At 40.0% G+C, this 21,920-nt stretch overlaps 1 protein-coding gene across 1 annotated transcript in view; it reads right to left on the minus strand.

Annotated features, from left to right (window-relative positions):
* Window positions 1-17,293, minus strand: part of CCDC83 (coiled-coil domain containing 83) — a gene marked incomplete at both ends in the record, with an annotated part of 37,777 nt that extends 20,484 nt beyond the window's left edge. The window contains 4 exons of the mRNA XM_082844675.1: window positions 4,781-4,948; window positions 8,134-8,296; window positions 14,672-14,756; window positions 17,199-17,293. Coding sequence (XP_082700801.1) covers window positions 4,781-4,948; window positions 8,134-8,296; window positions 14,672-14,756; window positions 17,199-17,293 — 511 coding nt within the window. The remainder of the gene's footprint in view (window positions 1-4,780; window positions 4,949-8,133; window positions 8,297-14,671; window positions 14,757-17,198) is intronic.
* Window positions 17,294-21,920: the final 4,627 nt, after the last annotated feature.

The raw sequence follows: 21,920 nt of genomic DNA on the forward strand, positions 1-21,920 counted from the left end.
TCTCTGTGACTGTAATATCTGATGATTTGTAATAACCCATACTTTCTCTGTTCCTGAGCCTAATCTAAGGTTCCCTTTCCTTTTATTGAGAGAAAGAGCCTTGTCCTGGTTTTATCAGTGACTGTGTTTTCTACACCCTATATCCCGACATCTCCTTCTAGCTGAAGTTCAGGGAAGCAGCTCCAGGTTCTTCCTCCCCATGCCCCTAGGGCTCAGGGTGGCTACTGAATAAGATAGGTTGGACAGCTGACCAAAGAATGGTTTGTGCTGGGGCCAACTGATGACCCATGAGGAGGCATGGACGAAGGTCTTTGGTCACCTTTGACTAGGTAGGTGATCACACTGGCTCTTTTCAGAATCTGGGTTGTACAATACTGCAAGAACTGGTCTGTGGGAAGCAAGAAGAGAATGGGGACAGGCACAAAGAGCAAAGCAGAGGTGCCACAAGTGGGACAGTCACAGACCATGAGTGACAAATGTAGGGAGGAGCATCCCTAGAGCCACCACTGATCTGATGGCCTTCTGTTTCCATCTTCAGTCCTCCCATCCTCCAGTACAAGTGTTACATCCAACAAACATGATCATGGGACATCAAGAAACCTTATTTTTCTCTCTTGCCTTTAAAATTCATACTGTGAGGCTAGAAGCTCTCTCTCAGTAAGATACATGGCAATCCTATGACTTTTCTGGTTCCTTTGTGATAACAAAATATCTTCCAATCAGAAATTAATATGTCTAGTCTTTATAATAATTGAAATTTTAAGCTTCATTTAAAGTTATGGCTGTTCCCTTCCTAGCTTAAACCTACTACCATTTCCTCTGACTTGAACTTCTATGCCTTCTTCCTCAGGGCTGAAGGGGAGCCTGGAAAGGGACAGGAAAGCACTCACTTGACTGATACTATCTCAAGCTGATGTCCCATTTTCTGGGTCTAGTTAGCATTTAAGATTGATTCTCCTCTCGTGGGGGTGGTTTTTGTAGGTTCTCTGGAGGACCGCCTCCCCCATTGCTAGTTATATTTTACCTGCATGCCCTTGATACAGGGGAAATACTGCCCTTGGAGGTTGGCTAATGACTCTTCCTTTGGCCTCTGGGTCTCAGTTTCCTCCTCCCTCCCACATAGACAGGCTCCTCTTTCTCTTTGGGGGCACCATGGCCCCTCTCATCAGCCCTCAGGCAAGATTTAACAGGACTGCGTACCAGCTCTCTTTCACAACCGGTCCACAGGAAACACTCCTTCTCGCTTTGCCACAACAAACTCTGGAAGTGCAGGCTGCTATAGGCTGAAAGTCTCTGACCCCCCAACCCACGCCCGCCCCAGATTCTTAGGTTGAAACCTAATCCCCAATGTACTGGTATTTGGGTGGTCGTTAGGTCAGGAGGGTGGAACCCTCATGCATGGAATTAGTGCCCTTATGATAGAGACCCCAGAGAGTTGCCTCGCCCTTTCACTACGTGAGGTTACAGCAAATAGAAGGCATCGATGAACCAGGAAGCAAGCTCTCGCTGGGCACCGAATCTGTCAGTGACTTGATCTTGACTTCCCAGCCTCCAGAACTGTGAGAAATAAATTTCTGTCATTTGTAAGACACCCAGTCTATGGTACTTTGTTATAGAGGCCTGAATGGACTAAGACACAGGCCCAGCCCAGGGCAGCAGCTGCCGACCTCTTCTTTGCTCTGATGTTAGAACAGTTTCCTAGTCAGCCAGTTATCCCATAGATTTTTTTCAGGGATGAGTCATAAACTAGATCTCAATGTCCCCCCACCCCTGCCCCAAACTGCAGGGAACACGTGTTGAAGAATCTGAAGAATTTCCTTTAAAGACCTTCCGACTTGATTTGAGATGAAGGAGGAATTACCCTTCACCTGCCCCTTTGGGGGACTGTGTACAACTTACAGCACACCAAGAGCTCTTTCCAAAAACTGTCTCCTTATTTCCAACAGTCTTTTCATGGCTTCCTCAACTTCTTTTATAGACTGGAATTCAGTGGTTGAAGGTGTGAAACCAGTTTTCTGCCTCATCATATTGGCAGTCTGCCTGGCGATATCTCACTTTACTTTGAAGTGTGGTATCCATTATATAGACAGCCAGGTTTAAACCGAGACTAAAAAAGTTTCATTTTAATATCATGTTTCACTTACAATAAAGCCCCTTTCGACTAAAGTACTTGTTCCTTGCAATTAAAGCAGTCTAGTTAACACAAACTCCATGATCATGGGTGTGGGAGGAGAATTCTAGAAAAGTCATGGAAGAAGGAGAGAGGTGAGAGGAAAAGAAGAGATAGTGGTAGTAAGACTTCAGATAAATTTAATTTAGGAGTTCTACTCATATTCATTGTGCCCAGTTAGTGGCCCCCAAGGTGATTTAATCATCCCCAGGCAGAATTGCTGCTGTATGGTTAGGAGAAGTGCCTAAAACTAATGGCAAATAAAATAAGCCCATAACAGCCATTATCCCATGACACTTAAAACAGGCTATACACCAAGGCTCAACCAGCAGCATATAAATGTTATTACCCCCACCACAAAGTTGGATACAATAGCATGAAATTTTCAGCTCAAAGAAATCATCCAAATTTCTAATCAGGATAACGGGTTAAGTTTATATGAGAAGATCACTCTTCCTACTTAAAAACCATAAAATAAAGGAATGCTGGAAAAATTATTTTAAAAATTTTAAGCATACTAGAACAGTAACAATTTTTAAAGTGTTGTATTGTTGCACAAATACATAGATCCATGGAACAGAATAGAAAAGACAGAAAGAGATCCAAATACACATGGGAAATGAAAGTATGATAAAGTTAGCATTTTGGATCATAGGGTAAAAATGCCATATTTAATAGGTGATGTTGGGACAACTGGAAAGCCATCTGGCAAAAAATAAAGTTGGTTTCCTATCTCACACAAAAAAGTCAGAGATTAAATATAAAAATGAAGCCATAAAAATTCTAGAAGAAAAATATTAGAGAATGTATTTGTAATATCAGAAATCATAACATCAAAGTGATAAGTTAGGCACTATAAAACTATAAAATTTCCTCATACAAACACTGCATAAACAAAAGACTAATGACAAATGGGAAAAATATTTGCATCTTATATCACAGTTAAAGAGCTAATTTCCTTGAAATGTAAAGAGCTCCACAGCACGATAGAAAAATGGGCAAAGATGTGAACAGAAAGGAAATTCATATGGTTCTTGAACTTATAAAAAGATATTCACTGTTGCTTATAGTAAGAGAAATGGATATTAAAGCTACAATGAGATACCATTTTCTACCTATAAGACTGGCAAAGAACAAAGAGGTGGATCACAACCCCTGTTGTTGAAGAAGTGGGAAAACAGACATCCTCACCACCACCAGCCGGAGTACATTTGGTACAACCTCTATGCAGGGCCATGCCTATCAGTGTAAAAATGAATAGGCTGTTTGGGCCAGCCATTTCCCTTTAGAGATGCACATAACTGAAATTACATACATACGAGGGTATTCATCGTAGTAAAATGAGATTGTGTAAGGATAGTCACTGCAGTATTATTTGTAATAGTAAAAGATGGGAAACAACCTAAAGGCTTATGAGTAGGGGACTTTAAAAAATTATGGTACAACAAAACAAAGTAGCCATTGGGAGGATGAGGAAGTATTAATATGTACTCATCTATAAGGATGTCCATATTGCTACCTGAAAGAGCAAGTGAAAAATTGCATCTGTGGCATGCTGCTTGTGACATATATGTACATACTGAAACATGCATGGACTCTTTCTGAAAGGTTACATAAGGAACTGGTAATAGTGTTTTTATCTAGAGGAAGGATCTCAGTGGCTGGGGGATTGACAGGGGTAGGAGGGTGTCACTCTTACTTTCTTCTTTTGGGGAGGAGAAGCTTTTGAAAAATTGTAACTGATTTGGGGCCAAATTTACACTACCACTGTGGTACAGAGGCGCTGAGCTGAGAAACTTACATAAAAATTGGTCTAGAAGCAGACTGACTGTACAGAGCCTCAGAGGGGATAGTGGGAACGACCCCGAATGAACGCTCCTTCCACAAAACAGGGTACCATTACCAGCTGGGCTCAGAACTGCCATCTACCCACAGTGTTCTTTCAGGCCAGATTTCTCCTGTTTGTTCTACCCTAGGACTTTCTTGTCTCTGAGTGTCTGGTGTTCTTTTAAGCCACTATGCCTCAGTGACAGACAGCTGGCCGGCCTCATGGTTCCCAGCTCTGATCCTGGTAAGATTCATTATGCCCGAGGCCGCCCTGCTCCATACCGTCTTCACTTCCTGTCTTATGTCTGTTCTCCAGTTTTCTTCCCCCCCACCCACCCCCCGACTGCAACTTAGCATTTACTTGGCCATTTTTCTATAACGATTCTGGTTGTCCAGCCTGGGTGGGTTGCCTCAGGTGAATTCCTTCTCTAATATAACCCCTTCCCGGGACCCTCCCACCTTGGTGGAATTGGCCCAGACCCAGGTGTGAGAGCAGGCAGACACCCACCCACTGAATGAAGCTTCTTTCTCAAAGGCGGTTGCAGTGTTTCTATACACACAGAGGCACACACTCCCATCCCTTTACTTCCCCCTCTCAGTTCCATAGGTGGTCCTGGGATAGTTTCTTTACTTCCTCCCTTCACCTAATCCTTAGGCGCATAGTGCTTGTGCTGACAGCTGAGAGTAACGGATGATTCGGGGGTACCCGTTTCTTTCTTCCACCAAATGTCTGCCCCTGAAAGATTTTTTTATTGAATCTGAACCAGCTTTCTTGCAACTGACCTGACATTTTCTCAGCATTCTCTTTAACTCTGTTGATGTCATTCTGTAATGAGGTAATGAGTTTAGCATGTTGTTCACTCCCTACATTCTTGTACTCCTCCCAATATTCTTTCTCACTGAGTTTCTCAAGAAACAGTTTCTCAGCATTATTTATTTGGATGCGCATATCTGTTGAAAGAAAATCGAGACTTTCTGTCATTTCTATTGTCCTTGCAACCATTATATGTTGCAATCTGTTTTTGTGAAGTTAAGGTCTGATGTGAAAATATCAACTCTTAAATACTATTTTATATCTATAATTTAGGGAAATCTAAACTATTCAAACTATTGTTTATCCCTCATGATTCAAAATCTAAGTAAAATTAGACTTCCAATTATAAAGTAGTTGTGTGGTTTGGGGCTGTGATTGAGAGCTGTAACATGCAATCAACCTATACGCCTAGGGACCCACAAGCTTAAATTATGCCTGTGATAGCTTGATAAGTGTCCTGTTTTGTACAATATATTATGTCGCATATACTTTTTATTAGTAAATTGTCATTTTTCTGGTCATTATGTGTCTGGGCAAAGTGATTTCAACTTAACATCCTTCCACAGTACTTGGCGACCATTTTTGTAGGTAAGTTGTTTGATTCCATCATTTAAATTTCAATTGTTTGAGCTTCCCTTGTGTGAAATGATAGCATATGATAGTCATAATAACCTGCCTTCCCCTAACCCCACACAGTGAGACTTCAGAGTGAAAGACAAGTTCCCCAGTTACGTGTGTACAAATATGGAGCCCACTCAATCATATAAACTTTCAGCTTGCCCTGGTGTACTTCCTACACATGGTATTCTACTCAGTCTTTAGGCTGAGTATCATGCTGCTGAATATTCTTGAAAAGGCAGCATTACAAAAAGCCAGGTCGGATGAACTGAATGGCTATTTGGCGCACTACCACGCACCATCTTGTTTGAGAGCCCCTGAGGGCAAGACCACGTCTTATTCATCTCTGTCCACCCAGCACTTGGCACAGAGTCTGGCATTTAGTTGGTGCTCAATCGATGTTCATGACTGAAGCATCCCATTCAGGCCAGAGAGGTGTTCTTCAGTCCAAAGGTCCAGGAGTTCTCCAGACATGTCTTTTTCCAAGACGTGATAATATATTTTTAATATATATATTTTAATATATACTTAATATATTAAGAATATAAGATAATATATTTTAAACTCCCTTAGCAAATGGTACTTGTTATTATCATTAAACAATTAAGAACACTGCACCCCAGTGATCAGCTGTCCTCCGATGTGGGCAGACTGTTGCTGTCTCAGCCCTGCACCATGTTCAGTCTTTGTGGGGAGGGTTGATTGATGTCACTGAAGCTTTTGAAAGAGAGGGGGGTGTAGTGACTGTTGCTCTACTTTCTCAGAACCCCTCTCTTTCTTCCCTTCTAGTAACACATGTCTCCTGCCCCTTGTCATATAAGTAGACCGATTACAGTCGCCCCTTCTCCTGGCTTTAGGGATTGGTCCAGGGCTGAGCAGGTGCCCCAAGCTGGGCAAATGCTCAGAGTCCTCCCCTAGAAATATTTTCACTGGTGGAAAACATGTCTCTTTTGTCTCCACTCTGAGGTTATAAGGATGTAAGTTCAGAGGTGTCTCTGGTCAGAATTCCAGCCTCACGGGGAGAACATTCTCAGAAAAAGGAACCAACTTTCAGGGGGAAGGCAGAGAGAGAAGACGTGTAAGAGGAGCAGCGGGTGGAGGGAGAGGAGGTGGGAAAAAGAGGGAGGGTGATGCAGGGGGACAGAGGGGGGCAAGACACGGAAATTAACAAAAAGACGCTGAGATCTGACAGCATGTGAGGCTCTGGGTCCAGGTCAGTAGCACCCTGCCTTTTCTGTCTGGTTACAAGAAAAAATTAACATCTTCTTTATGCTTGGACTAGTTTGGATTGGATTTTTATCCTTGTAACTGAAAGAGTCCTAACTAAACATTGGAAGAAGGGAGTTTTGTCAGCACTTCTCAAACTTTACTGTGCGCAGGACTCCCCTAGGATCCCGTCCAAATGCAGATTCTGATTCAGCAGGTCCGGATGGGGGTCTGAGGTTCTGTACTATTACAAGCTGCCAGGTGAAGCTCCAGCTGCTGTTCCACGGACCAAACTGAGTTGAAAGTGACTGACTACCTGGTACAACATGTCACTGCCTCAGGGATCCTTTGTAGACACATCTGTTCTCTCTTTCCTTCTCTTCCTCAGCATCTGTGGGCTTCTTTCTTCCTTGGACCGCTGCACATGCCCAGCCCTCCTGTTCTTAGTCACCCAGCATGTCCCCAGTCTTGTATGACACACATACCCCAGCACTCAGCCCAAACCACAGACAGGCACACCTTAACTAACCGGGCCCATTCCCTTTGAAGGCAGTTTAGGGAGCACATCTAAGTATCTGCTTTGGTCTCACACCCATCTCAAGGGTGTGACTTCTTAAAGCATTCCTTCCGAACATAAGCAGAACTCTCCTAGACAGGAGCCCGACCAGGAAATAGTCTACCACCTCATGACATCACTGTTGTTCACACAGGGACTTGGCAGGAGGAGGCTTATGGGAAAGTTTTAGAGACCCCCCCCCCCACCAAAAATGAAATTTGCTGATTGACCTTTGGCGTTGGTAACTATTTCTTTCAAAATAACAAATATCTACAAAGGGAATGCCTGCTCTGCGCCAAGCGCTTGGGTAAGGAGGCTCTCTAAAATGCTTGGGGAAACTCAAGAAAATCTAGTCCATTTTTTCACCTCTCAGATTCTAATACTGCTTCCTGAGAGCACTCAAGTCTCTCCCTTGTTTTCCAGCTTCCTAGCTGAGATGGTATTTATAGAGGTTCTGGCAAAAGTTTTAGAAATCTGAACAGCAAGTTTATGATGAAGGGATAGGATTTTTTTTTTTTTTTTTGCGGTACGCGGGCCTCTCACTGCCGTGGCCTCTCCCGTTGTGGTGCACAGGCTCCGGACACGCAGGCTCAGTGGCCATGGCTCACAGGCCCAGCCGTGGCATGTGGGATCTTCCCGGACTGGGGCACGAACCCGTGTCCCCTGAATTGGTAGGTGGACTCTCAACCACTGCGCCACCAGGGAAGCCCTGTCTTTGTTTTTAATCACTGCCCTTACTCCTCCTCCTCGCTTGGCTTCAGTATCTCCGCCCACTTTATTTCCCTCTCTCGTCCACTTACTTATATGTGTTTGTGGTTGTGGTGATGATGTCCTTTGAAATGTGTTCACAGCCTTTTGAACATATTAGGAGACAAAAGCATTAATACATTCAAGAAATAACTCGATACAGCTTTATGATAATTTTCTAAGTTTCTAAATCACCTTTCAAGTTTTGTTCCTGGTCTCTTTCAAACTTCCATTTTTCCTTCATTGCTTCTTCAACTTCCTCTCTTGTTACAACTGCTAATCCCTTTGACTTCTCCTCACTCAGTTCCTTTAGTAGGTTCCTTATGTGCCAAATCTGTTCATCCTTTAAGCGTTTATTCTGTCATGAATATCAACAGTTGTTAATTACATCTGCTGAAGTGCTTCCATTGATTTCCCTCAAATAGAGTTACACATTGAGGTTTGCAAAATGACAGATATTTAATGAAATAAGTTATTCAATAACATGTCTAAAGAACATATGGAATATGGAAGACTCAAAATTAAACCCATCAATACAGTAATCACTGAAGAGGAAGTTACATATTAAAACCTGCATTATTAATCTGCCAGGCTATCACCCTATCATAGGCTCGGTGAACATTAAAATTAGATTTCAGAGGTCAGTTTCTTCAACTCCCACAAACACCTTGCTTTTCTAGGAAACGTCGTTCATTTAGTCAATATTTATGGGGCATCTACCATATGCCAGGTAGTCTTCTAGACACTAGGAATATATCAGTGAACAAAACAGACAAAAGTACTGCTCTTGTGGAATTTACATTATTCTTTGCTTTTCTCACAAATGACCCTAATTCTCTTGTTCTGGGGTGATGGTTACTATTTCAATACTCCACACCTGAAGTATGGACTGTGTTCCTTTTGTGAATATCCCATCTATGTTTCCAAGTTTCTTACTTAATCAACTTAGAGTTTATTCTTGCCCTTCCTAGCTTATTATGTATATGTAGAGATATTTTACTGTGTGTGAACTTAATACCTTTTCCTTGTAATTTTCTTAGCCTCCCTTTAAGTTTTAATTCTCACTTTCCTGGTGTCTCTCCTTCAATTTCTTAAACCTAATAAAGTGCACAAACTTAAAATATTCTAATACTTCTTTTAAAAATTATTTTTCCTATAATTTAACATTCTCTTTACTATAGCTTTTTCAACATTATATTTTATTTCTGATATTCACATCTTTTATCCTCTTAACCTACATGGATACTCTACTGTAAGAGTATTTTCTTTCCCAAAATTTATTCTCTGGGCCAGTGCTTTGCAGACTTCAATGTGTATACCCAACACTTGGAGACCTTTTTAAAATGCAGATTCTGGTTCAGTAAGTTTGGTATGAAGCCTGCAATTCTGCACTTCTGATAAGCTCCAGGTGATGCCAAGCCTGCTGGCCCGCAACCCACAGTTTGGGTAGCAAACTTCTTTCAGGTAATCCAAATATCTGTGATTTATTGATAGTGCTACGGCCTACTAAAACTCAATTCTTTAACACTTAATCCAACAAACTTTAAAGTTGAGGGCTGAAAAATTTGATTTCTAGTTTAATAAACTCCCTGGACAGGATTATGTAACCTTAGTGCTCTTTAAGTTATTCCACAGGCTGCGTGACATTATTGCCATTTCAGTGCATTAGAATTTTAATTTAAAACTTTGATAAGCTGAAAGAAAGCAACAGACAATTAACTTTATGATGATGCTCAGTATTGAGAAATACAGGCCAAAAAAAAAAAAAAAGACTGGGACTGGACAGGCTTTGAGTGATTAAAAAAAAATGGAAATAAAGATTAAAAAGATATGGGCTTCCCTGGTGGCGCGGTGGTTGAGAGTCCGCCTGCCGATGCAGGGGACATGGGCTTGTGCCCCGGTCCGGGAGGATCCCACGTGCCGCGGGGCGGCTGGGCCCGTGAGCCATGGCCGCTGAGCCTGCGCGTCCAGAGCCTGTGCTCCGCAACGGGAGAGGTCACAACAGTGAGAGACCCGCGTACCGCAAAAAAAAAAAAAAAAAGGTTAAAAAGATATGATATTCAAAATTTGGTCGTTTAACTTCTCTGATCTTTTGTTTGTAATATTCTAAAGTATCATAATTCTGTCTCTGAAGAATTTTTAGTACCGAAGGGTTCATAATATATCTGAAAATTGAATCTCTTTCCTTCTGTGTAAAATCTTATTGGGCATGATGTAAGCAGGAATGGTGGAATAAGACTTCTGAAAATCCTCTCCTTCATAAAAGCAATGAGAAAAAGTTGGCAAAAATTGTCAAAATCAACTTTTCAGAACTCTTGAAATTAAAGGCTTTGCAGTAACTTCCAGGGAGTGTTTATTCAAGAAAAATGGTTGAATCTTGGTAAGGACAAGTGAGCTTTGTGGCATTTTAACGTGCTCTAAAAACCAAAAGCCCAAGGTTACGGTAAAAACCAGCAACTTAGCAGCCTGGGGTTGAGGGTCATGGAGAGAAGTGAGGGGAACAGAACTCTTCCAAAGCTCAATTCCCAAATAACAGTCATTATTTGACCTACCTGGTAATTCCCTGGAAAAATCCCACTGGGAAACCTTGTCTTTATTTGATCTGAGTCAGAGCTTACCCAATGTGTGACCAGCCTTTTCCCAGATTGATGTTGGTCAAAAACAATCAGAGGCAGATGTTTGTCAAAAATAATCAACAATTGTTGAACATTACAGCTCCCTGAGGCGGTAATAAAAGTTGAGGTAAACAACAAGCTGACCAAAAAACTTTAAAAGAAAGCTGCAGATGAGATGTCCATAGAGAGCTTTGAAAGCTCTGACATATTCCTGGGAATCTAAAAGGCCACATGCATGTATAGGGCATATATATAAATTTAATAACATCTATATTAAACTTCCCAAATCCTGTATGAATTTCAAATAGAAAGGAAATGTGTCTGACAATGTTATAAAATTCGCTATGTCTGAAAAATTATTTTGAGCTACATACCAAAATAAAATTTATTTAAATATATCCACCAATATGCTAAAAAACATTTATCTTATGAAGTGAAGTACACTTATTATTTGAGGTAAGAATAATTATCACATTATAAAATAGAAGAAAGGAAATTTAGTAATTAAGCTACAAAGAAAGGATTAATTTTGTTTTGTTATAAGGCCATCTCATGGTCTTTTTTTTTTAACTTTTTAAGACTCACAAGAACAAGAATAGAAGTTGCCAAAATAGGACACACAGTTCCCATCTACTATTCACCCAGCTTTCCCCAATGATAACATCTTATCTAATGATAGTACAGTATCAAAACCAGGAAATTGACATTGGTACAATGTTATTAACTGAACTAGAGACTTTATTTGGATTTCACCAGTTTTTACATTTTTTTTAGTGTATAGTTGTGATATTGTAATCTATAAAAATATATTTATTTGGTCATTCAGATGACTAAAACATATTTCTTAGCTATATTTGGTTTTCACCCATAGTTCCTGGTCCACAGTGCCCAAAACCCTTGGAATTTCTGCCATCACAATTGGGTTTATGATAATGAAAGTGACTTTTGAATCCCACAGGTGGGGAGAGAGGGAAGGGGCCTGGTTGCCAGGAGAACCAACCAAATTATTAGAGGGTTGGAACTTTCATTCCCTCCCCCTGATTTCCGGGGAAGGGAGAGGGACTTGAGGTTGAATCAGCCGCTATTGGCCAATGATTTAGTCAATCATGATTATGTAATGAAGCCTCCATTAAAACCGGAACAAGGAGCGTCTTTTGGTCGTTTTTGAGAGAGCTTCCATGTGACACTGTGTTAGGCCCCAAGCTTCATAAGGACAGAAGCTCCTTTGTTCAGGACTTTGCTCTATGTATCTCTTCATCTGGCTGTTGATTTTGATTCATATCCTTTAATATCCTTTTTATGATAAATCAGTAATCTAGTGAGTAAATGGGTTTTCCTGAGTTCTGGGAGCCATTCTAGCAAATTAATTGAACCTGAGGAAGGGGTTGTGCGAGCCTCTGATTTATAGCCAGTCAGTCAGAAGCACAAATAACAACCTGGGCTTGCAGCTGGCGTCTGAAGTGGAGGGTGGTCTTGTGGGACTGAGCCCTTTACCTGTGGAATCTGATTCTGTCTCCCGGTAGGTAGTGTCAGAGTTGAGCTGAACTCTCAGACACCCTGTTTGTGTCTGAGATTCTCTTGCTGGTGAGAGGAAGCCTCCACACATACAAGTTGGAACTGGGTCGGGAACCCTTTCAATAGGATTATGAATTCTGTCACATATACATATGAGAAGTATCACCATGAAGATGGCATTTGAAGCCATGATGTTAAATGAGATGATCCAGAGAGAGTTTAGAGTGAAAGAGAAGGATGGAGATCAGAACCTTGATAAATACCCTAATTAAAGGATGGTTCTAGGAAAAGAACAATGAAAACCAAGAAGAAATGATCAGAGAAGTAGAAGGAAATTTAAGAGTGATATCCTGGAACCCAAAGGAAAAAGAGTTTCAAGATGACAGGAGTGACTGCTGAAGGAGTAAGGAGTAAAGAAAGGACTACAAAGAGTCCATTGAACCTGGCTAACTGGTCATTAACAACTTTTGCTAGAGCGGCTGTAGGGGAATAGCAGGAGTGAAAGTATGTGTCGGGAAGTAAGGATGTGGACACACTGAACTATGAAATATCTAATGATGTAGTGGAGCAATGAATGCAAACAGAGAAAGAAAGATAATAAACATCTAAACAGAACTAAACACATAGGAAGAGATGATGGGTAGGAAGGGAGAGGGGCATTTCCGATTTCCACATAACTGAAGAGAAAAATATATCTTGCTAATCAGTCATGTTTAACTTAGCCATTTAAATATCTGTGACCTCAAATTTTTTTCCTCCCACTGGTGTTTGTGTGAATCAACTCAACATATATTTATTGAACATCTACTCATGCTGGGCCTTTCTGGAGAAACAAAGATAAGATTTGATTGCTGCTGCCTAAAGGGCTTTCAAGTGAATAATGGAGAAATATTTTTACAGGACATCCTAGCTCAGATGGGGGGAATGAACAGGGGCTAGCCAAGAGAAGAGCATTTCAGGAAGAGGAAACAGCCTTTTTGTTGTAAAGGTACCATAGTAAGAAAAAGATTGGGTTTTCTAATATTTAAAAGAAGCAGGGGTAAGCAAAGGGTGGGGCGGCTGGAGACAAGATTGGAGAGGTGAGCAGAGGTCAGCTTTTGCAGGGCCTTGAAGACTTTAGGAAGGACTATGGATTTTACTTTCTGTGCAGTAGGAAGCCACTGCAGGGTTTTAAGCACTGAAAAGTTTACCGTATTCCAAGGATAATTCTGGTTGCACTGTGGAAAATGTACTGGTTAGAGGAAGGATGGGTAAGAGAAGATGGTGGCTTAAACTGTGGCAATAGCAGCATAAATGGAAAGAAATAGATACATACGGTTGAGCTAGAGTCTGCATTACCATGCTCCTCACTGCTGGGTCCACTAATGACTCCAAGACCTATCGCATTCTTGAGCTAATCCTCATGGAAACAAGAACTTTGTTTCTGGCTCCAATTGATGGGTTATGGGAAAGTGATCCCTCAGTCCTGATCTGTTGTCCTTTCCACAACCAAATGGAAATCCCAAAGCTGGCCTGGGAGTTCCCATGCTGACCACTAGGGGATGTGCATTGGCCCCTTGATGGCAGCTCACACTCATGTGCTCTGGAATCACATCATGCGGAACCTGCCTCCAAGTGCCTAAGCCAGACTTCCCCTTTCCACTCTCATCCACAGACTTCAGTTTCATAGATCCTATTGCAAGTATTTGATTCTTCAGAATCATGACAATGTCAGGGTCACAGTTATATCACCACCAGGGCTTGTCTTGCCCAATACATACTTGCTGAACAAATGAACAAATTCACCCTATAAGGAAGACAGGAATCCTCATTTTACAAGGGAGAAATTGAGGCTTACACCAGTTTGGCCAAAATGACATCAGCAGGAAGTTGTACAGTCAGGATGCAAATTTAGGTCTCTTGACCCAAATTCTGTTAAAATTTGTAGTCTTTTTAGACAAAAGCCAAATAAAACAGGTGTGGAAATTTCAGGGTACATATAAAATAAATGTTTTAATAGCGGACACCCTCAGTATTTCCTCACTCATGAGACCCCTTAAGGGCTAAGTTGTATGCATCATCATTTACTGCTTCCTAACTTTATTTCTGTTGGTCCTGAGAGTCATATACGGCACCCCTTTGATAGTCATTTTATTCTAATTTCATAAAAATAAATCACTTAAACAATAAATTAGTCATTTTAACAACTGAGATTGTACTTTTCAGATAATATTTACATATGCACACACTCTGAAAATCTAAAGGAAAACAGATACAGAAATTTAAAATAGAGAACCAATGTTTTATAGTGTGGTTAAATAAGAATTTAAAAGATAAATGTGGTTGCAGAGCTTTAAAATTTTCAACATAAGATTCAGTGTCCGCATGATCTAAATAACACAATTCAAGCTGACTTCCTTTGACATTATAATTAATATAATAAGAACAGCAGTATCCTCTTGTCTCCCATGTACAAAAATGTATTTAAATATAGTGTAAATTTATCAACTCCAAGAGCTAAAGAAGATAATTTCCTAGAGTTCATTTCATCATAACTCACAATTTTTTAAAGCATTTGTGTAAATGTTTAATGACTAGATATTGGCTTTAAATTTTATACTTACTCTTTCTTGATACTTTTGGTTCTTTTCTCTCATTTTCTTTATTTGAGCCATGTATCGTTCTACTGCATTTTCCTTTATTTGACAGCTGATAACAAAGACAAGATGTATTTTACAATTGTTTGCCTTAGGAAAAACTAATGAGATAAAATTTAAAAATTAATCTAAATTAATTTGAATTGAAATAAAGTATTAAACCTATTATAAAGACCCATTTAGGGATAAGAATCTTAAGTGATTTTGTGTTTCTGAGTATATTTTACTCACTAAAATATGTATTAGAGAGATAACTTCAAGTTTTTAAAACTTGTCGTTGTGGATGTGGTTTCATATACATTCCTGCATCACTGACAACCTGAATTTTCTGAACTGTATCAAACTCAAAGACACCACCAGACGTTTTCAAAATAATATCTGCCAGCAGCTGCCAGCCGCAACCTTATGGTCTCAAGGTCTCCCCTTATAACTGTGTGATGATTTTGGACCCCAACCAATCCTTGCTTAACAAGCACCCTTACTTCTTGCCAGCTCCAATCCTAATTCTTGACAAACAACGTGTAACTGTGGTTTTTTGCCTATATAAGCCCCCCCATTTCATAGTCAGTGGAACACAATTCAAGTGCTTCTTGAATCTGTGTCTCCTGGGCTATAGTCCTCAGTTTGGCTTGTATAAAACTCTTTTCTATTTTTATTACAGGTTGTTTGTTGAGTATTTGCCTCAACATAGTAATGTGTCAACTTCCTTCTTCCATGCAATTTCATTGAAAATTCTGAGAAAGAAAACAAAGTTGGATTCCAAAAAAGAATCTACAATTTTATCTTTTTAAACCCACAACTATATCCATACCTATTTCTATCTCTATATACATACTCATTATAGAAAACTGGGTTTGGGGGAATAAGTATAAAGGAAAAAATAAAAACCACCATTACCTAGAGATGATCACTTTATAGATTTAGCATTATGTAATAAGATATTTTGAGAGAGGGAGAGAAAGACCACATTCACATAACTTTTAATACAGTATATTGTTATAATTGTTCTATTGTATTATTACTTATTATTGTTAATCTCTTACTGTGCCTAATTAATAAATTAAACTTTATCATAGGTATACATGTATAGGAAAAAACATAGTATATAAAGGGTTCGGTACTATCTGTGATTTCAGGCATCCACTGGGAGTCTAGGAGCGTAATCCCTGAGGATACAGGGTGGGGGAGAGACTAAGAGATGATCACTTTATAGGTTCAACACTGGCAGTCTCAGCTTTTCACAAACAACCATATAGGTTCATGACTTTATTTTCTTGAGATAGATTTTGTTTTAAGTTAACTGTTTGGAATTGACTACCTACTGTGTGCCCTCGGCTCTTTGTCAGGAGCTGAGATTGTATAAGAGAAATATAAGATGCTGCCAGGGGACCCTTGGATAATCCTTCCTCAGATGGTGGAGGGAGGTGTCCTGGCTATTTGTCATGTGACAAAAGTCCTGTCACCTCGGAACACATGGAATGAGTAAAGCGTCACCGGAAGAGCACAGTGAGGCCTAGGCTGTTCAGTCCATGAGATTATTTATTTAGTTTTAACAAAGGAAAGAGAACAAAAGCATGCGAATGTTCAACTTGCATCTCTCACTAGATCATGAGAACTTTTAAACGTGTGCCTCTTTGTAAACCTCTGTTAAAGAGGAGAAAGACTGCCCTCTGGTTGACCCAGAAGAGAGAGAAGGAGCTGTAAGTGGATGTCATCACTGTGAGCCGTGGAAGCAGATTAGAGACCAGACTTTTTGTCCACCTCTGCTAAGACAAGGTGAGCGAAGTTTTCAGTTATGCTGAGAAATGAGTGCAGGTACAGTCTGGTCATCACTTAATTGTTACCTAGAAAATAAAGGGAACTTCGTTAAAAGTCCCTTCCCATGGATGTTTCTCTCTCAGTGTTCTGACCCTTTCACTCACTATCTTCTAAAAAGAATATATGAATAGATTTGGAGTCTTGCAGGGAGATGGATTTTCCCTGAATGTTGTTAAAAACAATTCTCTTAAACAAAGGCCTAGTCACCAGCAGTGTGGACTCCTGACTTTCAACCTTGTTGCCCTCCAATAAATGGCTTCCCATTTCCAAAGCCCAAGTGTTCCACAGGGGTCTGCTTATCTGACCCTTGCCTAAACCCCTAGAGTCTGCTCTGCCCTCTCTCCCTCAATCTGCCATTTCTCACTTCCTAGACTGTGATAAGCTCTTCCTCACCCCAGCCTTTTTTCCATAAGCCTTCTGTCCATCACTCTATGTCTCCTTAACACCTGTTCCTCTTTCAGAGGTTAGCTCAGCATCGCTTCCTCAAACAAGCTTTCCCTGATCTATTTCAAGTCCTTCAGTTACAACTAAGCCCGTGAGCCACAACTACTGAGCCCGTGAGCCACAACTACTGAAGTGCTTTTGAGCACTTCATTTTCCATTGGAGTCATATGAGTCTTAGCAGCAATGATTGCCACTTATGTATGGGAACTTTGGGATTTCATAAACAGCTTACTGATAGTCGAGAAGTGCTTCACTGATAGGCAATTTGACCTCTTTTGGCGGTCCATCTTGAATATCCTTTTTATTTGTTTTTGACGTGTTTTCCATTGTGTTGCTTAGCTAGAAAGAAAAATACCTGTTTTAAAAAGAGACATAGGAAGAATAAATAAATTCTCTGTCCCTCTACTTGTATTTACGAGATAAAGCACTGCTGGGACTTAATTTAAAACTGGCTCTTCCATCCAGATTGCTTCCCCGTCCTGAGAGCTAACATCCACCACAATGCTGGGACCTCATGAATCAACTGGATTCTTGAGTCTAGTGAGTTCCATGCTTAGCCCAGGTGCAGCATTCCCCCACCCAAAACTGTCTGAGACTCACTCTCTTACATTATCCATCAACAACTGTTGCCCCTGTCAAGCTTCTTTAAGAGCAAGGGCTAAACTTTTTCAATCATTTAATGTCTCCACAATGTTTGGCAGAGGGCACCACATGTAACAGCAGCTCGATATATGTCTTTTAGTTTTTAAAAAGTAAGACAAAACAGGGCCTCCCTGGTGGCGCAGTGGTTGAGAGTCCGCCTGCCAATGCAGAGGACACGGGTTCATGCCCCGGTCCGGGAGGATCCCACATGCCGCGGGAGGCTGGGCCTGTGAGCCATGGCCGCTGAGCCTGCGCGTCCGGAGGCTGTGCTCCGCAACGGGAGAGGCCACAACAGTGAGAGGCCCGCGTACCACAAAAAAACAAAAACAAAAACAAAAAATCTTATTCTAAACGCTGTAGTAAGGATTAAATAAGTTAATATTTAAAGCACCTAGCATAGTGTCTGACATATAGAAAGAGCTTAATAAGCATTCTGCCCCTTTAGTTATGGCTCCAGATTATGCTTCTTTAAATTTCAGGTAACTAAAGCAGAGGATGTCTGCCTGCTGCGAAGTATGATGAGAGGTGTAAAGACTAATCCAAGTGGTTTGCTGCTGTCAGCCTTCATTGCTGATTTGGATCACTGAATAGGCAATCTACACAGGTCATTCAGATCCAAAGTGGAGAAACTCTGAAATGAAAACATACTTTTCCCCCGCAGACATGCTGCTTACATAACCAGACCTCCAGCAAGGCTCAGTCTTTGTGGCTGAGACTTTTCTTTTCTAGCCAAGCGTGTTCATCTCTGCATCCTAATAGATTCTAGTATTCATGCATGCAAATATACTACAATACTTTTTAACTGAAAATCACAAAGGTGCAACATCAAAAAGATTTAATATATTAAGACACGGTAATATATTAAGGGATATCTTCTCAGATATGAAAGTATTGAGAATAATTCTATAAGCTACACACCAAAATGTTTCATTATACCATCACAGGTCACAGAAACTTATCAGCTAGGAAAAAAATTTGCTTTCTTTTGTTTCAGATGTAGAATTGAATTTTTATATTATTTTCTATTTTAGAATTTGAATGTTTAAATTGACTGTTGCACAAAAACATAGCATGTTGTCAAATATTTCATTTTATAATAACAGTATTTAACAAAAACTTTTACTATAAAATATTTTATTTAAAAGGTAAAACAACATTAATTTCTAATTTTTTTTCTGAGTCATATAGAAGAGATCAAGAGTTATGGTTCCCACCTATGGTACCCATCTGGTGCTGGAGGAAAAATGACCTCATCTTGCCCAATTACTTCAGTTACCTGGCTCTAATGTTTTCAACTCTCTGACCAATGTACAATTAGTTACCTAACTGCAGCTCACGGCAAAGGATTTTAATAAAATATGAGTGAAAATGTAGATCCATTAAGCACAAATGATTTGTGCATAAACTATATTAAGATTCACTGTTTCACACACTTTACAGAAAATTAGTAAGCCAACTGGATTGCCTGCTTAATAGCTGCCTTTTTGCAATGAGCTAATGACATTGCCTCAAAATGTACTTTTGCATTAATGTGCTACAAACAACGGGGATTTTAATAAACATTTACAAGGATTTACAGTTCCTGACCACCTAGAGGATTTCTATCTCAGCATGTCTTTTTTTTTTTGATGTGGACCATTTTTTTAAAGTCTTTATTGAATTTGTTACAATATTGCTTCTGTTTTATGTTTTGGTTTTCTGGCCCTGAGGCATGTGGGATCTTAGCTCCCCAACCAGGGATTGAACCCTCACCCTCTGCACTGGAAGGTGAAGTTTTAACCACTGGATTTCCAGGGAAGTCCCAGATTTCTATCTCAGTAAAAGGTGAGAATTCTAGAAAAATTGTCACAAAGTAACGTAATTATCTTCCAGGAAGATTTCACTTAAAATAGTTCCTGACAGACACCTAATCGGCTTTGTCAGTAATTTCAAACATCTATTTAGTGCCTGTTCTCTGTGTGGCAATTTTCCTGGCCCTTGGTTATAAAATGTAGAAGAGGTGAGAACTCTACTCAGACTGATAGGAAGAAAGTAGCATACTCCAGCAGAACCTAAAAAAAAAAAAAAGAGCAACTTTAAAAGGCTTGAGAAAACCATACAAGTAATGAATGCTAGAGAGATCTTCACCCAGGGCATGACCTTTTGTGCGTGTCTGTTTTTCCTCTCCCAACTCTGTTTGGGCATCAATAACACACACTATATATAGTGAGGGCAGGTGAGGAGGGTGGGTTTGAAGGACTCAGGTATCCAGCCTTTTCAGAGACTATTTCATAATCATTTTCTGTCAGAAAATGTTTCAAAAAATATTCCCCAAATGCTTCTCAGTGAAAAGCAAGAAGTCTATTTAGTAAAAAGGGACATATAGTAGCCATCTTCTTCAAATAAGCTGTTATCCCATAACGGTTTACTTGACTTTGCAAAATTACCCAAAAAACAAGGAGTGCGTCCCTTCCTGCACAGTCTCAGGATCCTGGCTCAATACCTAGAAAGCTCCTAATGACTTTTCTCATGACTTTGTGGAGCCGTGAATATCCAGAAGCCTCCTAACGACTCCTTTCAAATCTTGTGGAGGCTGGGAGGGGTGGCAATTCTGCCCTAGTACCTTTCCAGATGTTTGAAATGGATCCTGTTTTTTAGCTAATGTTTTATATAAATGTAGATTAAAATGGAAGATGTTTACTTAATAGCATTAGTAATGACAAAAGTTCTGAATAAGATTCCATCAGGGGTTGACAGCACAATTTAGTTAAAAGGTCTCTATATGGGTGCCGGAAGTCTTAAAGTTTATTCATGGCTTTACCATTAACAAGCTATAACATTATGTAAATCTAACAAAAACAACAATAATAATGAAGTACTTCGAAGAGCCTTTGTTAAAGAGCAAACTTAAAAGGCACACGTCTAACTATCAAGGCACTCATCTTCAGCAAAACATAACTCCTTAAGTACTGAATAGTAACTACTTCAGCAATCATATCTTTGGGAATTCAAACACAGATGTTGGCACATAGGTCAGCATCTCCCATGGGCACAAACTAGATGTTCAATAAATGTCTGATGTAAATGACTGACTGGCAAATAAATAATGTATGCTCACTTTCTTTCCTAGTGGCCCTATTTATTTGCTCATAACGTTGTATATACCCTGAATTTGGAAAGTAAAATAACTTTTAAACTCAAATTCTCAATTTGGCTAGAACACATTTTCAATACAATTGAAAACATTTTAGAAATGCTCTCCAGCACGTGTTAAAAAAAAAACAAAAACAAAAAACCTGAATGCATTTAAACCCTCTTAGTAGTGATATCACCTAACAGTTAGTTTTACAAAATTTCAGACCCATCTCTTTTTGTACAGATTATGTATATATAGCCCCAAACAGCTTTAAAATGTAAGATAGAGCCAGTTTTGAGTTATGATAAATAACTATACATTCAAATCAAGGTATTTAAAAATATCTAGATGGATGACATTTTCAACTTTCACTTGCACGACTGACAATGTGCATTACATTAGCATGTATTTTCTTTACCAATACAAATCCTTTGGTTAGTGGCACATTTTTGAACTACAGATCTCAAATTATATTGAATTCTTAGCTTAAAAATTGATGTCTTTTGATCCAGAATTGCTAATAACAAATAGTTGGAAACGCAGTATATTATACTAACTTTTCTAGCAACCGGAACTACATTTTTTTCAACTCCTACTGTCCTTCAATTTTAGAAGTGTCAAAAAACAAAAGAAACATAACTCTGAAGAGAATATTGTAAGAATAATGGAAATACATGCAGTACCTTTACACTCTGATGGTGGAGGAGAACAAAAAGCCTTCTCTCCTTCAAAGAGCAGCGGTGAATAAAGACGACCAACTGGGGCTGGGTCTTGGGGCTGGTGGAAAGGAAATCCATGAGCAATTATTACACACACTGATAAACACCCAGTCTTATTATTTTCCTTCTCTGCCTTCACAGAAACCTCTTCTTCCCTCTCAGATGGGACATCTCCTCCCACCTCCCAACGGTTTCCTCAAGTCTCTCCGCCCAGCAGAGCATTATGGGGTAAGAAGGGGAATGAGGAAACAAATAGGCCGCTATACAAATCTAACAAGTTAATAAAAGAAAGAAACCAAGTGTCCTGTTTAGAAGGATGCTGCCAGCAGCCAGGGCAAAAAGCCGAAACCAGCCTATGGATTGGGTGGGTGAGGGTGAAACGCCATCAAGCCCACACGGAGCACTTATAAGGTACCTGCAGTGGGAGGGGTTCTGTGCTGGTACGGAGAAGGGTTCCAGGGTTTGCGGGGTACTCATT

The sequence above is a fragment of the Leucopleurus acutus genome, assembly GCF_964270905.1.
Source record: "Leucopleurus acutus genome assembly, chromosome: 8".
NCBI lineage: Eukaryota > Metazoa > Chordata > Mammalia > Artiodactyla > Delphinidae > Leucopleurus > Leucopleurus acutus.